Raw genomic sequence first — 23,535 nt, 5'->3', positions numbered from 1 at the left:
GACATTGGGTTCATTGACCCATATTTCGTTCATGACAAAAGTCTCACACTGGATTCCTACGAGACAGAGAATAATTTGGTACAAGGGTTATGGTTTTCCACTAACCAAAGAGACATACTATTTCCTTACAACTTCAAGTGAGTGTTACTATACACACATTCTATTTTCGCTTACTCGATGTTATTAACTGTACTCGTTATGCGTGCGCAGATTCCACTTTATTCTGTTAATCATTGTACCTGACGAGGGGCTAGTAAAAGTCATGGACCCGAAACGCACACCCCTCGCCGAATGGGCGAACATGCAGGAATGCCTCCAGGGGTAATTTCAATCATTATGGCACTATATCGACAACTTTTTGTTCATTTCCTGATAGCAAGCAATTAATAAATAACTCCGTTATTCATTTCGTTTTCTTGGCAGGGCTTGGAAACGGTTCACCGCCAAGTGTCGGGGTGTTTGGAAGCCAGAGCTTACATTTAGACAAATGGATGTAAGTAATTACTAGCTAGATCTGCACATCTCTTTATTCTAGTTTCAATACCATTATCATTCTTGATTATGTTTTTTATTAAACTTTGTTCTCGTAAAGTGCTTGAGGCAGGAACATGGAAATAATTTATGTGGATACTATGTTTGCGAGTTCATTCGCCAGACGACCCATGAGACGGGCAAAAACCGGGACATAAAATAATTAAAGTACGATAAACAATACTCACAATTTTATTTTATTACCGTCAATTGTGTTCGGTTTCATTGATATATATTGACTCCTTCTTTAAATTAGATCGAACGGTTGTGGGACGGTCTTATGCCACAGGAACGTGTACGAGCAATTCAAGAGAAAAATTGTTAGATTCTTATATGCAGAGGTCCTAGATGTGAAGAAAGACAAAATTGCCCGTCAATGCAAATCAGATGAAATGTTAAAGTGTAAAAGAGATGCATATGTGCATGTGTAACTCGTGTCTACATTTTATAATATGTTCGACAAAGCACGACGGATGAGATGGTGTAATATATTCGTGACGATGACGTGTAATATAGTTGTTCCTTTATTGCTGTGTATGTATCATCCAATTTAGTGTAAAACAAGAATTAAAAAGTGTCAAAAACAATTAAATGGAAAAATAGGGGTAGCAAAATAGTCCCATCCAATTTAATGCAAAACCCTAAACCCTAAAAGTGCTAAAAAAGACAACGAAACAATAGACCCGATTCGTAGTAAGAACCGGGACTAATACCCGTCCCCCTCGCCCCCAGCCCCGCCACAGGAAGAAATATTAGCCCTGATTCGGAACCGAACCGGGGCTAACATTAGTCCCGCTTTGTTAGTCCCGGTTCGTGAACCGGGACTAAAGGCCCAACCGAACCGAAGCTACCCGCCGCCGTCGGGAAACCGACATCGACCCAAAATTCCCTCACCAACTCCGCCTCAGTCTTCCTCCTCCTACCGACAACCAGCGTCCATCCCGAGCCCTCGTCTTCGATGCCCAAGACGTCTAGAGGCATGGAGACGCCGACGGCCGGAGGAGCATCCTCATCGAACGAACTGTAGCCAGGTCCTAGGCAGGAGAACCTAGAGCCGCCAGATCCCCCACGAGCGATGGCGGGCTAGACCTGAACGCTAGAGTAAGCCACCGGCCGCGGGACTGCATCGCGTGCGTTTAGTCCTTATCCGGCCATCTCAACCTATTCATGGCTAATAAGCGTAAAGTTCCAAGATCAAATCTCCTTTATGGGCGACGAATTTCAGTTCCCTTGCCTCTGCACTAGGCGCGCATCATTATTTGCTACGTACTATTAGACCCTACACAATGCAATACGTTTAGAAAAATAAACCAGTTTCTTGGTAAACACCAATGTTTGTAGAAGGCAGATACTTAGTTAAGCATCCCTCCTGTAGAGCTAAGCACTAGTGCTTAAATTCTTTTAATCTATTTTACTAAACATCTTCTGAAGCACCATACATTGTACTCTTTCTGTATCTAAATAATTGTAGTTAAGAAGAAGTAGAAACTATTTTCTTCAATTATGAGCTTTTTTACGGTACCCTGCAATAAATATGGGACGTTCATTCATGAAACCTAATGGTGATGACCGATCTGCACTGCTCCTATCTGCCAGTGAAATCACGAATGGTACACATGCACAACTTCGCTCCCGTCCTCCAGTATATAAGTCTTGTGGGCATTTTAGGAAGTAAAAAATTTAAACCCACCCGCGTGATTGTCGACCTGGTCCACCCCACCCTTGCACTCCCTCGTTCGTCCTCTTCCTCCTGCTGCTATGCGCTCGAGAAAGACTCGCCGTCCCCTAACACGGCAACACCACTGCTCTCATGGGATCCGTCGCGTCGGCGCTTACCCCTGCTGCTCTCTACTCGTCTCGTCTCCATGGAGGTCCCTTCCGGCGCCCTCGGCTGTAAACGTCGCTAAGGGTGTGTTTGGAAGCAGTTCTCGTCCGAGCATAGGTGTTCCTTGTTAATGCATGATACGTATAAACATGATGAATACATTACATCTTCAGTTGTTTGGTGATCATGTATGTGTTGAGACATGGTTGGATGAGATTGTGCTTGGTAGGATATGTGTGATATGGGGAAGAGGTGCACTGTGAGGCCGTCGCCAGGGCTCGGAAGGGGCGCGGCGCGGGCGAAGCCGTTGTTGGGGCTCAGGAGGAGGAAGAGAAGGGCCGGCGAGCGCAAGTGAGGCCGCCAACGAGGCTCGGGAGGGGCGCGGCCCGGCGGGGCGAGGGCAAGGCAGTCGGGGCTCGGGAAGGGCGCAGCATGGCGGGGCGAGGGCGAGGCGACCGGGGAGCGGCGGGGCTTGGGAGGGGAGCGACGCGGCGGGGATGAGGCCGTCGGGGCTTGGGAGAGGCGCGGCGCGGCGGGGCGAGGGCGAGGCCGTCGGGGCTTGGGAGAGGCGCGGCTCATGCACTCTATCAAACAACGAAAAGTGGGTTGGAGAGGAAACTTTTGGGCTCATGCACCCTCTTTGCAGACTATCAAACACATCCTAAGGTTTGGCTTCCAGCAGCTGGCCGCACGGGACGTCCAACAGCCGCACCGTCGTCGGCTTCGGACCGTCAGCACGTTGTGCATGTAGATGTGCAGGTGTATCGACGTCTCGAACACCGGCGTCGGCCACACGGCAAGGACGGCAAGTAGCACGACGTCAGCAAGATTTTGGCCGCCACGGCTGTCGCCATTATCTGCTCACAAAATCGCTATGGTCGTCTCCCTTCACCAGCCCGACATTCGTTTCTCTGCCATGTGGACCGGGCGTCGCCAGCGTGGTCCAAGTCTCCCCCGAACGGCCGTGAGGCGTCAGCATGCGGCTCTTCCATGGCTGGGTGAGTAAGTCTGTGCGGGAGCATGGGAGAGTGGAATTTTTGTCCAAAAGGACCACATGCCGAATGGAATTTCTAGAAAAGACTATTTGCGGTATAGATTGGTAAAATAGACCCCCTCGATTTTGGCGGCAGGAGCGCCACGTGACGCGTGTCACCTGCCGCCACGGGCACTAGTGGAAAACGGGCCTTTGGCCGGGACCCTTTAGTCACAGCCTGCCTCTGGGCCGGGACTAAAGGCCCGGCCACGTCACCCCAAATCGCAATGCCTCCCTCGAGGCTTTAGTCCCGGCCCGTAAGGAGCCTTTAGTCCCGGTTCGTGTCTCGAACCGGGACTAAAGGGTTTGGAGGATTTAGTCCCGGTTCGTGTCTTGGATCTTTAGTCCCGGTTCGTGTCTCGAACCGGGACTAAAGGGTTTGGAGGATTTAGTCCCGGTTCAAGACAACCGGGACTAAAGGGTAGACATTTAGTCCCGGTTCGTGTCACCCTTTAGTCCCGGTTCGTGACACCAACCGGGACCAAAGGTGTTGATTTTTTTTTCTGTTTTTAAATTCTTGTTTGTAGTTTCTGTTTTAAATTGTTTATATATTTTAGGATATTTGATGTTTTTGATTGATTCTTTTTGCATTAGATTCAAAATTTTGTCTAGTTTCTGTTTGTGCCATTAGTTTTAAAATTTGATCGGTTTAAATTTGAATTTGTTTAAATTTGCTTCAAACCCAGTTTTTGAATAACTTGAGTTTACAAATAGTTTTTAATTTAATTCTTTTTGCTCTCACTCATGTGTTAGATTGTTGTCACAGTAAGATTTATTTGGTTATTTTTAAAATAATTTAAATTAGGATTTTAATTAAAGAAATATTGTTTTGCTTATATAGTTGTTTTAGTCATCTAATTGTTGTTTTTTATTATTATTAGTTAGTTCTTTCTGTAGATTTTAACATGTTGTAGTATGGTGCATATTTAATGCACAAAAAAATCTACAGTTCAATTAATTTAAAAAAAAGACTTTGTAGCAGATGGGTTTTCGTCTGAAACCTTAATACTTTGAGTTTTATAGAAAATAAACAAAAATGATAAAATCTTCAAAAAACAAACAAAAATGATAAAATCTTTAAAAAATAAAATCCTTTGAGATGTTGTTAGGTTTTAGTGTCTAGTCAGTATAGAAATTTTGGGATATGAATTTTGACCTTTTTGCAAAAAAAGAAAAAAAATAAACGGCCATAACTTTTGCATACGACGTCCAAAAAAATTAATATATCAAAAAAAACTAGAAAAATTGGTACTTGATTTCACCCGGGCTTGCCCGGTGAAGTTTTCTCACATGCTCAAAATTCCAAATGGAAAAAAAGTTATTTCAAAAAGAAGTTTTTTCCAAAAAAAAGAAAAATATTTTTATTTAAAAATATTAGGTTGTTTTCATTGAAATTCACTATTATTGTTACTTATTAATTTTATTTTAATAATTGTTTGTAATTCAAAAAATTAAATCATGTGACATGACATCAAGACCCAAGTTGTTTAGGATTGATAGCTTACTATTGTCAGGAAAACAACAAGTGCACACTTGGCAACTAGGGGCGATATAACCAGAAAGTTAAGCGTGCTCGGGCTGAAGCAGTGAAAGGATGGGTGATCGGTCGGGAAGTTAGATGATTTAAAATGAGTGATCCATGCTAGAGCAGTGAGGATGGGTGATTAGAGATTAAATTGTCAAATAATTCAAAGATTAGAAAATTGGAATAAAACATAAAAAATATTCAAAAATAAAATTTGAAAAAAATTAAAAAAAAATCTACCTTTTCGGGTCAAACAAACAAAAAAAAACAGACGGATCCTTTAGTCCCGGTTCGTAAGTAGAACCGGGATTAAAGGTACTCCCTCCAAGGCGGCCACGTGGAGCACCTTTGGTCCCGGCTTGGAACAGGGCCGGGACTAAAGGTTAGGCCTTTAGTCCTGGTTGGTGAACCGGGACTAAAGCCCCTTACGGGCCGGGACTAAAGGCCCTCTCCCCACCAGTGGGGAGTAGGCGGCCGGCACCTGCCGCCATGCCTTCAGGCAGCCGCCCGGGATCCCGTTCCCGCCACTGTTACAAGACGGAACGGCCACAGGGTTGCGGGCCCTGCCGCCACTGGCCGGGCCGGCAGCCCTGTGCACTCCACGCGTCCATGCCAATGCGGGCGGCACTGATTTCCACACGAGACGGTGCTGATTCCGCTGCTTTCTTATAAAGTAGATGATGCTACTGCTGCTTTCTAAAAAAAGATGATGTTGCTGCTACTCGAGAGACAGTGAATGTTTCCCGCCTAAGTTTCCCGCCTGGGTCAGTGACTGTTTCCCGCCTAAGTTTCGCGTGTTCGCGCCATTTTTTCCCGCCTTGACATCCGCATGAGTCTATAGAAGGAGGCACTGAAACTCTCTTTACCATCGTCCAACCAGACTTCAAAGCACCTGCAGCTCCATATATAGTGAGTATAAGTTTGCCTTGTTCGTATCAAAGCATTAGGCCTAGGAAAATGAAGAGTGCGAGCTTGTCTCGGGGAGTGGAAGTACTGCGTTGTTGGTGTGGTGGTCTCTGCAAGATGAAGGAGGTGACGGATTTTTCAGATTGGTTGGGCATGAAGTTTTTCTTGTGCGCCAATTATGAGGAGGATCCACCCGTTGCTCCTTCACCGTACATCAGTCCTCCGGTATGCTTCGGTCATCAAGAATAAACACGTTGTAGACATTATTGTTAGCTTGATATATATATTTCTATTTTTGTTGTAGTCTCCTCCTCCTATGTGCATGTACTATCGTTGGATCGACACGAAAATGTCGGACTGGGCGGTGACCGAGATTCGTGAAAGAGGTCATTGTGCATGGGCTAGTTTGGACTTGGAAGAGCGTCGAGCGAAGGCTGAAGCAGAGGAGAAAGCAGAGGAGAAGAGAGAGTGGGAAAATACCGTGTGGAGCAGAGGGCTTTTCTTGATGAGATGATCAGGAAAAGCGAAGAAAAGAAACTTTGACTGGCTGAGGTTTACAGACAGCGACAGGAGGCCTCTGATGCTGAGAGCGAGAAAAAGAAAAAAAGGGCTCGTGTGGCCAAGCCAGAGGAGAAAGCAAGGGAACAACTTCATCATCATGTGATTCCGAAGAGGCAGAAGAATGACCATCATCGTCATCATCTAGCGCCTCCGGCAATCCCTCGACATGTCCGCTCATGTCAACGACCGCAGACCAATATCCGGTGTCATACACTTGTTGGCCATCAGTTGGTTCCGATGGGCCGGCGTCGGGGGTTACAGTTATCGCCAACTCGGCCTCACCGGCCCCGCTAGTGCACTCGGCGACATCAATGGCAGAAATGAACTCCACATAAACCATGGGTTGTCCAAACATGAAGTTATTGAGATTGCTTGCAAACCCATGTACAACGCCCATGCTCTTTCACCAGTAACCCCCGCAGAACCCAACGATTTGCTCCCTCAACCACGAAAGCCTCCATGGTCATTTGTTTTCCATTCATCGTTGAACCAAACACCGTTCAGATGCACCTTCTAACTACCGGATGCCCTACATTAACCATGTCTCTCACTACAACCGTAGTCATCCCGCACCTAGACATCCACACCAGAAGGGCCTTTACGTACGATGTGCCCATAGAACACTAACAAATTTTTCATAGTACCTAACGAGCAGCCATATTTACAACGTTAGTCCACTAAAAATCATATTATTATATTTATATTGTAATAACATCCATTACTTATCTTTTTTACATATAACAATTTGACAAATATTCACAAACGACTGTACATCTATGCATAATTTATATTATACCATTTGTCGCGACACTACATCTACAAAATAAATACAAGATAAGTTACAATATGTCATTCATACCTCTAGTTTAATAAGGATATCCTTCCGAATACAAAATATCCGTGAGCATGAACATATCACCAGTATAATATCAGTGAATTCGACCTATTATCATATGAACAAAAATATTACACACATAATTTTTTTCCTGCTGGCAAAAGTTTTAGAATACATATTACATGCATATACATATCATGAGTCATATATCTACGGGGTTGATAAATTATCACATAAACAAAAATATTACACACGCGTCTTGCATGTAAAATATAATAATACTAATGGAGTTAACATATTATTACATGTTTAACAAAAATGCTAGTTACACAGACATTTTTTCGACTGCTTTCTAAATACCAGTTGCATGCATGAACGAACCACCGGTAATATATGAACAGAGTCGACCTATTATCACATGAACACAAATATCTAACGTGTATAGCCATAAAAATTAATGTATTGCAAATCTCAGACCTTGATCTTCAACTTAGTAGTTCATATCGCATGGCAAAATCGTACTCCTGAAGCTCTAAATTATTCCAAAAAATGATAATACACTCCCTAAAACAAAAGAAAACACATACTTAGAAAATAATCAAACAAAATAAAAACATCATGCATGCAAACACGACCAACAGAAATGGACAACTCTTACCTTGATCCATCATTTCGTCAACTACGACATCTTCAAAATCCTATTTCAAACCGTCCTAAATCAGCACTTCAAATGTGTACGGAGTAGTTTTTGAGAGAAAGAGAAGCAGTGTGGGCTGAAGCAAGCAAGAGAAGCGAGTGAGAGAGGAGGCAACGGCGCGAGAAGAAAGTGAGAGAGGAGGCAATGGCGCAGCTGCTTTATAAAGAAATTAGACACCAACAACAACAGGAATCAGCATCTGGTTAAAAAAGCACACAGCAGTAGCATCTCAGCACAGTATTCCCGCGCAGCATCTCGGCTTCGGTTCCAGCACTGTCAACGTTGTTTCAGCGTCGTCGCGTCCACGCGTGAGTGAACAGCAACGAATATTGCCTCAAAATGGGCGTCGTGGGAATCAGTGAAATATTCAGGAATTAGTAGATGGCGGTGCGGGGGCAGCCGGCTGCCTCGAGCGGTGGCGGCAGGGCCCAACCTGCAGACAGGCCGCCTCGGGCGGTGGCGGCAGAGCCCCACCGCCACCTGTCCGTTCCGTCGCGGCGTAGGTGGAACAGAATGCGCGTCGGGCCGCCTCGGGGCGTGGCGGCCGGACACAGCCGCCTCAGACGGTGGCGGCAGGTGACACGCGTCACCTGGCGCACCTGCCTCCAAGAGGGGTGGGGGTCCTTTCTGCAAAACGACGACGCAAGTGGTCATTTCCGACAATTCCACTCGGCTAGCGGTCCTTTTGGAAAAAAAATCGGGCGAGTGGCGGCAACTCGCGGGTGTTGTTCCACTAAGTCGAGTGTTGCGTTGAATATTAATGTCTTTCGTATCCTTAGAGCACCCTTAGAAAATTATTGGTCAGATTTTAATATACCGCTCCCTCTTCAGTCAACAGTATAGAGTACCCTAAAAATGATCTTAATTATAATTATTTATGAACGGACGAGGGAATACACGTGAAGCCTACCTAGAGGAAAGGAAAACACAAGGGTGGGTCATAAGATCTGGAGTGAGCAATAATTTAAGGAAAATGTTTCTATTCAGCCGGGTGATAAGTCGATCCCGTAAGTTGCCTCCTATGTCGTCAGATCTCTTAATCGTGCGGGTGCCGACACACCTCGCTTTGTGCAAGTTCTGCCACACACGCAACCTTATCTGTTCCAGCCATCGTCTTCCTCCAAACGTCTTCCTTTTTCCTCAAATGGATTTCTTTCTCGACGAAGCAAGCGCTGCCGTTGCATCCTCGGCGTGGCCGCAGCCGCTGTTGTTGCATCCTTGCCATGGCCACAACCGCTGTTGTTGCGACGGGGCTTTTCCCTCAACTCTCGCTGCATTGGAGCTTCATCACGCCACCGGTGTTGCACCGGAGCTTGGCCGTGCTGCCGCAGCTGCAATGAAGCGATGCCCGGAGCTGCAATGGAGCGCCATTGGTGCTGCAACGGAGCTTCATCGGTGCATCGCCAGAGTTGTTAGGCTGCAGTGGAGCTCCGTCGTTGCTGCATTGGAACGCCGTTGGCGCAGTAATGAAGCTTCGTCGGTGACGGCGGTGCTGCGTTGCAGCTTGTCTTCGCCGCGAGGGGCTATAATGGAGCTTCGTCCAGGGGAAGGGGGCTGGTGACCTGGTGCTGCATGCAGTCCCTTCTTTTTTGGCAGCTGCGGATGCAAAAGAAAGGAGAAGAGGAGGGCTGCATTCGTTCTGATCGAGCGTGCTATGTTCGTCTAATCAGACGGCTGGGCAGGCGGCTGATTTGTAGCAGTCGTTATAATTTAATCAAGCATCACAAATCCTATTACAACACAGCCATGCCTCATTGCATCTGTGCTTGGAGTACATCTGCCTAGTAAACGGTCACAACCCCCAACAACCTATATGCTGACGTGATGCCCTCCCGATCTCCTGACGTTGCAAATCACACCAAAGATACACATACAAAGAACCTGAAAAAAATGAGAAAGTTTTTCCTGTAAGAAACAACATTATTACTCAAAAGCAACCCCCGCATAAACTAGATGGTGCTGGTGCGGTGGTGCCTATCATTTCCCTATCCCCGCGAACATGTCAGCGGAAAGTCACAGCTAATCATAACCAAGTCAGCACACAACATGATACTAGTTTGCTTCAGTTTGATGTCCAGCATCTCATATTGGTTTGCCGGCATATTTACACAAAGTCACTTAATGATGTTGTCAATCCATTTAAGCTCAATATCCCGTTGCAAGTTAGAGCACATAGTTCGAAAAAATAGACCTCCGAAAAAATATCATGTCAATCCAATTAAGCTCAATATCCTGGACTTATATGACGTGTTATAATTCATTTCAAGCAATTCAGTTATAAAATATATCTAACATGTCCACATTCAGATCTAGTACTGTACTACATGGAATGCTTACAAACATTCTGGTAAGTAAGTAACAAAGAGGACATGAGTACATACAAATCATACCCTAAACTTGATGTGGTTTTTTGCGAGTGATCATTTGGGAAATATGAAGTCCCCTGCTGAAAGCTTCATTGAACAGGATCCTCGTCTGCAATTTCTGGAGTCCAGGCAGCCATGACAGCGCAACTATCGGTGCCATGACGATTAATCCCCACATCATCTCATAAAAACGTGCCACAGCAACCACAGTTTTCCAAACAGTGTCAGACTTCTTCAGGCACTGCTTGAACACCAGAGCAATGGATATGATTCCCCATCCAGTTGGTAGAAAAGCCAGCAGGCTAGTAAAAATGTCAATGAGCTGGAACTTTGTGAGTGCAAGCAGGACGGCGATAGCAGCCAAAGAGGCAGAGACAATAACAGCCTGCACAAGCCGGTAGCGAATGTGCTTCTTTGCTGAATATTTGTCTCTGAAGTAGGTAACTGTGACAAGAAGCACCGGAGGCACCAGTATGCATGTCCACGACAGAACATAGACGAGGATGCTTGTACTCCCACCGGCTATGTGAAGCCGATAAACAATTGCATACTGGAAGAAAAAATACCGGAGGTTCAACACGATTTCGATGAAGCGCCCCCACGCACCGGTGGTCCGAAGATGGTCCGATTCCTCCTCCCACCACTTCTCCCAGCATTGGTCAGACTTGACTGAAATTCCACTCGGGAACCAAATCCAAATGAAGAAATCCTCAAAATCATCCGAGTTCTTCCTCCTGTCCAAACCCGACGGGTTAAAAATGAAGGGGGCGAGAATCCACGAGCATACTAGGAACCAACTGGAGAGCGTGAGCAGGATGTACACCAGCGTATTCCCTGCGATGTTGCTGTAAGACGAATAGAGACACAATATCACACCAAGCTCTATTGCCTTGGTGAAATGGCTGCGGGCGTACAGCCTATAGTTGTCGAGAAATTTCTTGTGCTCCACCACGAAACCACGGCCGGTAGGACGGTACTTTGCGCCTCCATGGAGGAGTGTCCGCCCGTAATAGTGCGTCTTGGTTCCCATGCAGAAGGTGTAGAAGACAGATGCACACTGCAATTGCATTTTTGTGAAATCCCAGACTGCCGTGAGAAAACCAAGCTCAAGCGAGTTCTCAATAATCATGGGCAATGCCGTGAACAGGCCAAGCTGTACGATAAACTGCTGGTTCAGGACGGTCCCCAGGGCTGCATTGTCAACAGAGCTAGTGTTGCTGCTGATATAGTCTTCGAGGCCACTGAGCGCGAGATAAAATCGGCCCCATACAAATGCATACACAGTTAGCACGACCATCATCGTGTTGAAATAAAACCCAATAGTCGTGTAGAAGAAAGAGAGCATCCGGAAGAAATCCAGTCCTTGGCCCAGTCTGTAGACATCTCTGCTTAGGGTTTGCTCCCCATTGCCGCCAGCAACCTTGGCTTCGAACATGGAGATCTGATTGAGCCCCACATCCCTTCCTTTACCAACCTGAATGTATTCATGGTGTGTCACGTTGCCTCGACGGAGAGCACAATTGAATCCAGCAAATATATCCTCGCTGATGTTGATCACCTTGGATGCTTTACTAATACCACCTCGGCCCAAGAACCAAAGACGATCAAACACATCGGGGTGGCCGTAATGCATCCTAACCTTGAGTAGGTTGGCAAGGATACGCTGACTCAGAGTGACGAAGCATGTTTCTTGGGCAGACATAAACCAGGCCAGGGAAGAGACAGAACCGGTGAACACATGCTCCCTAACTCCAAGTATATTTGGCTTGCGAGCTGACGGACGATAAGGATTGAACTCCTCGAGCAGGTTTCTCATCTTGAGAGCTTCTTCAAAGTAGTTGTCTTGGTTCATGTCGATGGTCTGAACCGCATCGCCCCTTGTGAAGATGAGCGCATGGTTCTGGTTCTCCGGTTTGCCTTCACCAAGCTTCATCGGTCCAGGAAGCTTAACCCGATAAATCTCAACCTCCCTGTGGACCAGTTGGTCGTACTTCACAAGGACGGAGAAGTACTCTGTTTCACTTGCACCTGCAGCGTCCGAGCGTTTTTCATCAACGTAAGCGACACGCAGTGCCTCGTACTTCTTCATCAGCTCCAGTATCTCAACAGCACGGGGGTCATTTCTAGCTTTCTGCCGACCATAAAGCTGGCATGCAACCACATAAGTGTATTTCATAAGGGGGGCGGTCCGATAATCGCTACCTTGAAACAAGGAGCTCACACCAGCACCACTGCCTGCTCTGCTCAGTGCTGGTGGTGCACGTGAAGAAGATGCGCTGCTAGAGGAAGTAGAAGCCAGAACTGGTGTTGAACAATTCTTCTTCGATCGAGTAATCAATGGAGGATGTTCAGACGCGGATTCAGAGGTCGTCGGCCTCTGTTGCTGTTCAGATGCGGATTCAAGAAAAGTCAGCATCTTGAGAGCTTCATAGTAATACATCATCCCCCTCACGGTGCGGGATAGCGTCTGTCCCCTGTACGAGACCCACTGCCGGAGATGTCTTGACCTCTGCTCTTCGCTGTACATCCCCTCGCGCTTCATGCGCTCTACAAAGAAGTCCCACTCATCCGGGTAAATCTGCTGCAGATAGTATAATAACGAGATGCCATCTTCATTCTCCTTATAAAGCTGGTCTCTGGTGTACAGGACCTCTTCATCATAGTACGGTGTGAGGACACTGAAGGCCATCATCTTGTCTACCTTGGTTGCTCGTGGCATGTCCATGAACAATGAGTTGCTGAAGAAGGCAATCCTTTGGCGAGCTCCAAGGTTCTTTGGGACATGGATCATATGGTCCCTTGAGGTAAGGATGGTGTGCATCCGGCGCACCTGCTTGTAGAAGGTGTCATTCTCCTCAGCAAAAGCAGGCAGCAGGATTTTGTCCAGAAAAAGAGGTTTGGTGGGCCGCTCACTGCTTCTTTTCTCGACCCGGAAGTCACGAACCACAACATCATAGAGAGTCTGAAGCGCATTGACAATCTCGTACATATCATTGTTGGGCTTGAGCAGCAGGCTGAATAAAGCTACGAGCTCGGCATGGACATCTTGGAGCACCGACATGTTATACTCGGCCGTGAACCTCTCCTTTTCCATGGATCCATCGAATTCATGGAACAACTGTGTCACGATGCGACGATCCTCGGTTCGGTCCTCGATGATCTCTGGCAGCAAGTACTTTGTGGTGTCATATACCTCAATAACCGCACAACGGCGATAATCGTTCTTGCAGATCTTCCTCCACAGCCTGCGATCAGATCCTCCTTTGAATTCCTTTGCCTGACCAAGTGCAAGGGACAGCTCGTTGGATAGCAAGAAGCACGGCCACCGGATTACACGCACATTTAGTTGCGCAGGTAGCAGCTGAAGAAGCTCCACCTCAAGATCGCTTACGATGTCCTCTTCCCGGAACTTGGCGATTATCTCGTTCCAAATAAGCCCAAACCGTCTCTCCTCCACCTTATTTGACTCAAGGGAGATGGATCGGTATAAGAAGAGCCCATATCGTAGCCGCAACCGACGCAGGAAACTCCGAAGCCTGCCGAGAAAGTTGTTGGGTCCATTCTCGTGCTGCTCCTCCGGCATGATGTTAAATGACATGGCACTTGCAAAGAACTGAAACCGAAGCCGCAGTTGGTTCATGTCCCTGATCTCCCCCAGGTGCATGAAAAGCCCCATCCATGCGCCGGTCAGAGAAGAGAAGATGACATACCAGATCTGTATGTCCATGAGGTAGATCAGAACCACGGGTAACCACAATAAGAGCACAGCAAATGGATTCTTGTGGGTAAACAGCTCGTGCCAAACGTATGCGGCCGTGCTCAGGCTGTATATCTCTTTGGTGGGTGTCACAAGTGGCCTGATCTGGAGGAAGTAACTGAAGGAGAACTTGACAGCAAGCACAAGTATCCAGAAGGCCGAGTATTTCACACTGTCGAAGGTGTTGGTCTGCCGTAGCCCACGCCCAACGTAGACGCGGCTGTGGAACCACCAGCTAAGAGCGTAAGAGGTTTTCCAGCTTATCTTCTCCAATGCACACCGCACGCAGGGGAAAATGAAGAGCAGCATGGAAAGGAGCGCTGGGAGCACAAACACCGCCACGGCCGCATACAGAAACCTCATGATTCGTGCATGGGTTGCCGGCGACCAGCTCTGGTCGCTGTCCCTCTGGTTCCAGATTCCCTTGTACAGTATGGAAAATGCAATCACCCACCCTGCTGCCACAATGGCCTTGAGCACCATGCGCACGGCAAGCACTCGGCCGTCCCTGTCCCCGGAGCCGGTGGCACGGCGAAACTGCGTGCCAATCTCCAGCAGCGTCTGCAGGAAGTTGAGCCCGGCCCAGGTGATGAAAACGGAAAGCATGTGCACCTGCACCCCACGGTGCGCCATGAGACTTTGCCACGGCCACGTCGCAGCATGCTCGTCCCATGCCACGATCACCGCGGCGTGCAGGTAGAGCACCAGCATCACCCACAGCCTGTCGAAGCTCCGGTAAACGTTCCAGAACGACCGGACCTCGACGAACCCCGTCTTGCGGACGCGGCTGCGGCCCGTGTTCGGTGGCGTGCGGAAGAAGTGCTGCGAGCGCGCCTGATCCAGGGGCCATCCCAGGCGGTCGAACACGTCGCCTCGCCAGAAGTACTCGTTGATGTCATCGTAGTTCCGCCAGGCAGCGTGGGGCGCGGTGCCGTTGCGGCTGGACTCGGCCTCCGCGCGGATGACGCTGTAAACTGGCGTGACAACGCGGGTGAGGAAAGCGTTGTCGCCGCGCCCGCGCGCCGGCACGGCGGGGCTGGTGGCGCTGCCCTTGAGGATTCGATGCAGCTCCAGCGCCATGTGGTGGTAGATGTAGCAGAGGCACTCCGGCAGGAAGCGGAGGTTGGCGGCCTCGCCCCACACGAGGAGGCTGAGCCCCGTGAAGAGCAGGTCGGCGCGGGTAGTGTCGGCGTCGGCGTCGGCGACGGAGACGTTGGACGGCGGGCGGCCGACGAAGCGGCACCACGAGGTGTAGTTGGCGAGGAGCTTCTCGCGGAGGGAGCGCGCGACGCGAGGGTCGAGCGCGCCGGGCGAGCCCGCGGAGGAGGAGGAGGAGACCCGCATTTGCGCGTTGGCCAGCAGGAGCAGCAGGTGCTCGCGCTGGTTCCGCACGTTGTCCCTCTGGAACCCGAAGGAGGCGCCGAGCCAGTCCATCAGGTCCTCGCCGGCGCGCAACGGAGAGACGGGCGGCGGGCGGAGGCCATCCACCGCCCGGAGCGCGGCGGCGGCGGCCCGCACCTCGGGGAGGCGGAGGGCGGCGGCGGCGGCCCGCGCCTCGGGGAGGCGGAGGAGGGCCGGGTGCTCGGCGTGGAGGTCGTGGCTTGGCAGGATGTTGTAGGGTTCGCTGGCCGGCGGCGGCACCGGGGGTGGTCGTTTGGTGGCGGCGCGCGTCATCGCTGTAGTAAACTTCGGGTTTGCTTGGGGCTTAGGCCGTTGTTAGGATCAATTTCATCCACTTGGAGTTGGCGGCCATGGTGGGGGATGGAATGAACTGAGTCTGACTGAGTGGACACTGACTATTCAGCCACATGTGCTACCCTGCGAGTAGGTACGAGAACAAGTGCATGCATGGCATGGCATGACATGGAGAAGGTCGGCGCGGTGTCAGTATCAGGAACGGACCGAGACGTTGGGCAAGGGAAGAAAGAAAACACCACCAGATGAAGGCGTGTTTGGTTAATTACAAGGAGCCAACTGCCATGAAACAAAATGATTTCATTTCAAAGAATTCGTTTCTGTGTTTGGTACGACCAAAAGGTGGAACGAAATAGTTTTGTTCTTGTGTTTGGTTTGGAAGATAGATGGAATGACACAAATTCAAATATTTGACATCATTTCATTTGTAGTTACATGGAAAAAATTAGATAAAAATATACTCCCTCCGTTCCTAAATACAAGTCTTTCTAGAGATTCTATTAGGGAATTACATACGGATGTATATATACATAATTTAGAGTGTAGATTCGTTCATTTTGTTTTATATGTAGTTCATTTGTGAAATCTCTTAAAAGACTTATACTCCCTTCGTCCGGAAATATTTGTCCCAAAAATGAATATAATGGATGTATCTATAACTAAAATAAGTCTAAATACATTCATCTTTAAAACAAGTATTTCCGGACGGAGGGAGTATTTAGGAACGGAGGGAGTATATTGACAAGCATGAGATATATATTACTTCATCCGTTTCAAAACAGGTGTCACTGCTTTAGTATTAAATTTGCGTCAATTATTTTGGAACAGAGGGAGTCATCAGATAGATGAGGATGAAGTAGTTTTGTTCTTGGATTTGGTTTGGGAGCACGGAATGAAAGATGGAATGACACAAATTCAAATTTTTGACATCATTTCATTTGTATTTACAAGAAAAAATAAAATAAAATATTTATTGACAAGCATGAGATATTCTCCCTCCGTACCTAAATATAAGTCTTTTAAGTTATTTTACTAGGCATCTACATACGAAGCAAAATAAATGAATCTATATTTTAAAATATGTCTATATCATCCGCATGTAGTTCATTAGTTGAACCACTAGAAAGACTTATATTTAGGAACGGAGGGAGTATATTACTTCATCCGTTCCAAAATATGCTTGCCCTGCCCTATTCAAACACTCAAGACAAAAAGGCTGGTGCGTGGAGTAAGATTTGGAGAACAACGAATGGGTTGATGATTTGCGTCACCGTAACCGAGGAGCAATAGAGCAAGAGTTCCTGCAACTATGGCGCATGATTCAGGCCGGAGACATCAACATCAACCGGTACGTGGAGGACATGATCAGATGGACGGACACTGAAGCGGGAGTTTACTTCGCTCGCTCGGCATACAACAAATACTAGTTCCCTACTACTGCTATTGGTAACGGGGAACTGAGGGTGCTAATATGGAAGCCATGAGCTCCACAGAAGCTGAAAATCTTCTCCTGGCTGCGACATTTCAACACGCAATGGTGCAACAACACGCTGCAGCGTTGCGGCTGGTAGAACGGTTACTTCTGTCAGCCCTGCGTGCGAAACCTAAAGACTATTGCCGAAAAAGGGTTTCCCTCACTTTGTATACAAAGCAATCAACACCGTAGAGAAATCATTGTTGGGCGAACAGCACATCAAACTCAAAAAAGAAAAAGAATCAAATGCCAACAACGTTAGCTCGACAAAGAACGGATGATCCGCCACCGCTGCGCCTTCCGAAGACAAACCCCCAAAGCCCGAGGCTCCGATCCGCCGCGTGCCAAGCAGCACCTCCAAGAAGGGATGCGACGTCGACAACGCTGCTGTCTAGACGAGTCCTAGGGTTTCCCCCGGCACGTGGAAGGAGGTAGGGGATGGCTACCACCGACACCCTTCAAGAAGGAATGGTGGCACCCGCCGGTGTCACCCCATCGGAGCCGGACAAACCGGCAAGGATTTCTCCCGCACTCCACACCCCATCGTCAAACCGGAGCCGACCAGCCAAACTACCACCAAACCCCACGCGCTAGTGATGACCCACAAGTATAGGGGATCAATCGTAGTCCTTTCGATAAGTAAGAGTGTCGAACCCAACGAGGAGAAGAAGGCTCTGATAAAGGGTTTTCAGCAAGGTAATAACTGCAAGCACTGAAAGTAGCAGTAACAAGTGATGGTGTAGTGAGGTGAAACGTAGCGAGCGAGAAGTAACAAGTAACAAGTAGTAGCAACGGTGCAGCAAAGTGGCCCAATCCCTTTTGTAGCAAGGGACAAGCCTGAACAAAGTCTTATAGGAGGAAAAACGTTCCCGAGGACACACGGGAATTTATGTCATGCTAATTTCATCATGTTCATATGATTCGCGTTCGTTACTTTGATAGTTTGATATGTGGGTGGACCAGCGCTTGGGTACTGCCCTTACTTGGACAAGCATCCCACTTATGATTAACCCCTCTCGCAAGCATCCGCAACTACGAAAGAAGAATTAAGACAACGTCTAACCATAGCATTAAACTAGTGGATTCAAATCAGCCCCTTACGAAGCAACGCATAGACTCGGGTTTAAGCTTCTGTCACTCTAGCAACCCATCATCCACTTACTACTCCCCAATGCCTTCCTCTAGGCCTAAATATGGTGAAGTGTCATGTAGTCGACGTTCACATAACATCACTAGAGGAAAAACAACATACAACATATCAAAATACCGAACGAATACCAAATTCACATGACTTAGCATGACTTATCCCATGTCCTCAAGAATAAAAGTAACTACTCACAAAGCATAATCATAATCATGATCAGAGGTGTAATGAATAGCATCAAGGATCTGAACATAAACTCTTCCACCAAGTAATCCAACTAGCATCAACTACAAAGAGTAATCAACACTACTAACAACCTTACAAGTACCAATCAGAGTCGCGAGACGGAGATTGGTTACAAGAGATGAACTAGGGTTTGGAGAGGAGATGGTGCTGATGAAGATGTTGATGGAGATGACTCCCCTCCGACGAGAGGAGTGTTGGTGATGACGAAGGCGACGATTTCCCCCTCCGGGAGAGAGTTTCCCCGGCAAGATCGTCCTGCCGGAGCCCTAGATTGGTTCTGCTCAAGTTCCGCCTCGTGGTGGCGGCGAATCCATAAAAAAAGCTCCTCTCTGATATTTTTCTCGGACGAAACCCTTCATATAGCAAAAGAGGAGGGCCAGTGGGCCACCAGGGTGCCCACAAACCCTGTTGCCGCGGCCAGGGGGGTAGGCCGCGGCAACCAGGCTTGTGGGCCCCTGGAAGCTCCCCTCTGACACTTCTTTCGCCCAGTATTTTTTATATATTCCCAAAAAAAATCCACCTTGATTTTCACAGCATTTGGAGTTGCGTAGAATAGAGGACTCAGACTTGCTCCTTTTCCAGTCCAGAATTCCAGCTGCTGCTATTCTCCCTCTTCAAATAAACTTTGCAAAATAAGAGACAAAAGGCATAAGTATGGTTCCACATAGTATAATAACAGTCCATAAAGCGATAAATATCAACATGAAAGCATGATGCAAAATGGACGTATCACTAGCACGGTTGCGCCATCATCCACGCAGTCTCGCTGCAAATACCAAGATGAGGCCAAAGAGACCGGAGAGCTGCGCCAAACGATGAAGCAGCAGCACCGAAACCGAGCGGGAGGAGATCCACCTCCACCGCCAACGTGCGGGAGGCCCGCGCCTCCAGCACCGCCGCAGTCACCGACCGGACACGGCAGCAGGGCATACCAAGCCACCCCTAGCCCAGCCAGGGCCGGAAACGGGCCCGCTAAGCCCTACCGACCATGCTGCAGCGGGTTGGGAACGGCGCCACGAGGACCCAACCGCTTGTCGGATCTCCCCCGTCTCCCGAAAGCTCCGCCACAAACCTGCTCCGCCGTTGGCTCGCCCAGGCCCAGACGGGCCCCGCAGGGCCCATATCTGGCCTGGTAGGCCGCTGCCAGATCTCGCCGCTGCGTCACCCCACCGCCAACGACGCTGCCGCCCAGCCGTCGGGCCACGCCGCGCCGGGGAGCCCCGCCGCCGCCTAGGAGCACCCCCTGGTGCACCTCCGCCCCGTGTCGGATAGCCACCGGGAGGGGAAGGTCGGGGGGCCGCCGCCACCAGCCAACCCGGGGCCAGGCCAGTCGCAGGTGCTAGAGACGGCGGCGGAGAGGGGAGGGAGAGAGCAGGGCTAGAGGAAGGGGAGGTAGGCTGCGGTCGTCGCCCGCGGGGGCGACGCGGTCGTGGGAGCAGAGGGGTAGTCGGCTAGGTATCGTTGTTGGAGTGTCCGATGTTGCTGCAGGTTTGGTCTCAGGCGTCACACTCGTATGTGTGCGGCACTCTCAAGCCTTGCGCCTGGCCAGCTACGACAAGCTCTACCACCAGATTGCAGGATATCATCAAACGCACGACGGTTCGGAAGGCTCGCAAAGCCATCATGTCAATCATCTTGTTGATTGATATGTCCATTTTGCATCATGATTTTTTATTAATATTTATATTATTCTTGGTCATTATTTCACTTTATGATGCAATTCTTATGCATTTTCTCTCTTAATTTACAAGGTACATCATAAAGAGGGAAATTGCGGGAAACTGGAATTCTGGACGTGAAAACAAAGAAAAAGGCTAAAAATTCACTAGACCCCAAATGATCTGAAACTTTATGAGGAATGTTTGTGGAATATATATGAATTTATGGAGAAAAAATATACCTGAGGGGGCCACCTGTTCGGGCCAAGCCAACGGGGCACGGCCACCCCCTCACGCGCGATGATGGCTTGGGGGCCAAAGAGGCGGCCTCCCCCCTCTTTTGCTATAAGTTGGATTTTGACCTAGAAAAAAATAAGAAGATACTTTCGTGATGAAGCGTCGCTGTCTCGAGAGGAGGAAACCTGGGCAAAGACACTTTTGCTCGTCGACAGAGTGATTCTGCGGGGAAAACTTCCTTTCAAGAGGGGGAAATCGAAGCCATCGTCATCACCAACACTTCCTCCTTCATGGGAGGATCAATATTCATCAACATCTTCATCATCACCATCTCATCTCAAGCCTTAGTTCATCTCTTGTATTCAATATTTGTCTCAAAACCTCAGATTGGTATATGTGGATTACTAGTAGTGTTGATTACGTCTTGTAATTGATGCTTGTTGTTTTACTTGGTGGAAGGTAATATGTTCAGATCCTTATTCATAATTATTATTACCTCCGATTTTTAACATGGTGGTGATTTGTGAGTTGTTACTTTTATTTCCGAGGACATGGGAGAAGTTTTGTCATCAGTAACCATGTAAAGTTGGTATTTGTTTAATACTTTGATGGTATGCATGTTGTTTTTTTATTGGTGTCGTGTAAACATGGACTACATGACACTTCACCATATTATAGGCCTAAATGAAGGCATTGTGGAGTAATAAGTAGATGATGGGGTGCTAGAGTCACATAATTAAGGTTAAATCCTAGTTTATGCGTTATTTCATAAGGGGTTGAATGGGATCCATATGTTTCATGACATGGTTATGTTTATCTTAATTCTTCTTTCATAGTTGCGGATGCTTGCGAAAGGTGTAATCATAAGTGGGTTTCTTGTTGAAGTAAGATCAATACCTTAGCACCGGTGCATCCACATATCAAATTATCAAAGTAACAAATACGAATCAACTCAACATGATGAACATGCCTAGATGGAAATTCCCATGTGTCCTCGGGAGCGCTTTTCTTTAAATAAGAGTACTTCTAGGCCTATCCTTTGCTACAAAAAGGATTGGGCTATTTTTCTGCACACTTGCTACTTTTATTACTTGTCACTTGTTATGAATTACCTTGCTACAAAACTATCTATCACTACTACTTACAACATTTGCACAGAATAACTTGCTGAAAACTGCATATCATTTCCTTTTGTTTCTCATTGGGTTCGACATTCTTACCTATCGGAAGGAATACAATTGGTCCCTTATACTTGTGGGTCATCAAAACTCTTTTCTGGCGCCGTTACCGGAAAGTGGAGCGCCTTTGGTGAGTTGGTAATGTAACATTTTTAGTACGTGTTGAAATTTACTATTGTTTGTCACTATGGATAGTAATGCTTTGAAAGGCTTGTTCGGGGTATCTTCGCCACGGATGGAATAGGAAAAAACCGCTCCCCAAACTACTGAACTTTCTTCAAATATTTATTATGAGATTCCTTCGGGTATTTTAGAGAAACTGCTAGCTGATCCTTTTGCAGGCGACGATACAACTCATCCTAATTTCCACTTGATATATGTAGATGAGATGTGTGGATTATTTAAGGTTGCAGGTTTATCCGAGGATAAAGTAAATAAGAAGGTTTTTCTTTATCTCTGGAGGGAAAATCATTGATTTGGTACATGCTATTGGATGATATTGGATCATGAGACTCGAATCGCTTGAACTTGGAATTTCATTAGAAGTTTTATCCTATGCATCTAGTTCATCGTTTTTGTTAACACTGTTGCCTCTATAACAATATTTATACTGTTTTTTAGCATCCCACATGTACTATACAACACAACAATATTTATCCCACATGTACTAGACAACACAACAATATTTATCCCGTTTCAACACACGGATCTTTTGCTACAAAGGAAAAAAGGGCGACTATAGTATTTGTTAATATTGCTGCCGCTATAAAGGAAAGGTACATATTCTTTTATATCTTTTTATTTTATGTCACCATATAGTTTGGGTGTTTCCTTTTGATTTCTATGTTGTTAGGTGATCGTAAGTGATATTTTGCTACTAGATGTAGGGTTTTATAGTGCCTTTTGGCCAGTGCAATACATCATATGTCCTACAGAAGGAGAAATAGTTTTCCTCTGTCGGCCTACATATAAATTTTTTTCAGGTTATGCTAGCTAGCATATGCTGCAACCAAAAAAATGGATCAATTTCAGTCGTGCATACATAGCATACACTTGATCAGCTTTCTTTTCTCGAGAGAAAGGTATGCTTTAAACAAAAAGGATTTGAACACAATTTGTATTAATAAATCTCCTCACTGTTCCCAGCAATACACTGAATCTTTTTGCAGGAATATATGTTGTGCGAAGCAAATAAGTTTCTTAGAAGAAAAGTAAAATTCCTTGCAAAATAGTATAGGACAAAGTTCTCCCTCCTCCTAATTCTGGGTTCTGCATAATTAACTAACATAGTAAACTCCCGTGCTCTCTGTATAGTTAACTATCAGCAAAGACACTGCAAAGGTGGTATATTCCTTTAGTTTATTGTAATTCTCCTTGTGAAAGCCTTTCCTGTACGCCAAAGTTTGCGTAGCTAGGATGATTGGTATGATTCGAATCTTGATTGTAGACCTGTGAATTGGTCATGTTCTACCTTTTTTATAATTTATTTATATTCCATTTGCAAGAGCAAACTTATACTCTGCAAATCTTGTTTGAAGAATGGTTGTGGCGTAAAACATATAACATGATCGCTTTTTGTGTGCTAACTACAGCTCTACACTATAGGTTACATACTTAGCAAAGAAGATTCATGATGTTGGTTCTAAGTATATATATTTTATCTATCAACGACCAAAAATTGATGATGCAGTTACATCGGCCAGTATAGTTGGCTCATTATAATTGGGTATACTATAGCTAAGAAAAACTATATAATTCTATTTTACATCATTGTTTGAGTTTTTTACTTGTGTACAATTAATGGCGAAGCCGACGGCAAGTAAAAGGAAGTACAAACCACCTTATGTTCTTTCGAGAGAGGGGAATA

The 23,535-nt window shown here is 46.9% G+C and overlaps 1 protein-coding gene and 1 non-coding gene across 2 annotated transcripts; both read right to left on the bottom strand.

Annotated features, from left to right (window-relative positions):
* Positions 1-9,552: 9,552 nt before the first annotated feature.
* Positions 9,553-15,485, bottom strand: LOC123430942 (callose synthase 12-like). The gene is made up of 2 exons (XM_045114771.1): positions 10,304-15,485; positions 9,553-9,794 (listed from the first exon to the last, which is right to left on the bottom strand). Exon 1 carries the CDS (start codon positions 15,468-15,470, stop codon positions 10,305-10,307), a length of 5,166 nt encoding a protein of 1,721 aa, XP_044970706.1. The 5' UTR covers positions 15,471-15,485; the 3' UTR covers positions 9,553-9,794; position 10,304.
* LOC123433732 lies at positions 12,654-12,733 on the bottom strand. The gene has a single exon (XR_006625059.1). It is a non-coding gene; the product is annotated as a small nucleolar RNA J33 (small nucleolar RNA).
* Positions 15,486-23,535: the final 8,050 nt, after the last annotated feature.

The sequence above is a fragment of the Hordeum vulgare genome, chromosome 2H, assembly GCF_904849725.1.
Source record: "Hordeum vulgare subsp. vulgare chromosome 2H, MorexV3_pseudomolecules_assembly, whole genome shotgun sequence".
NCBI lineage: Eukaryota > Viridiplantae > Streptophyta > Magnoliopsida > Poales > Poaceae > Hordeum > Hordeum vulgare.
The sequence above is the reverse complement of the archived record's forward strand: the minus strand, read 5'-3'. Positions and strand labels throughout refer to the sequence as shown.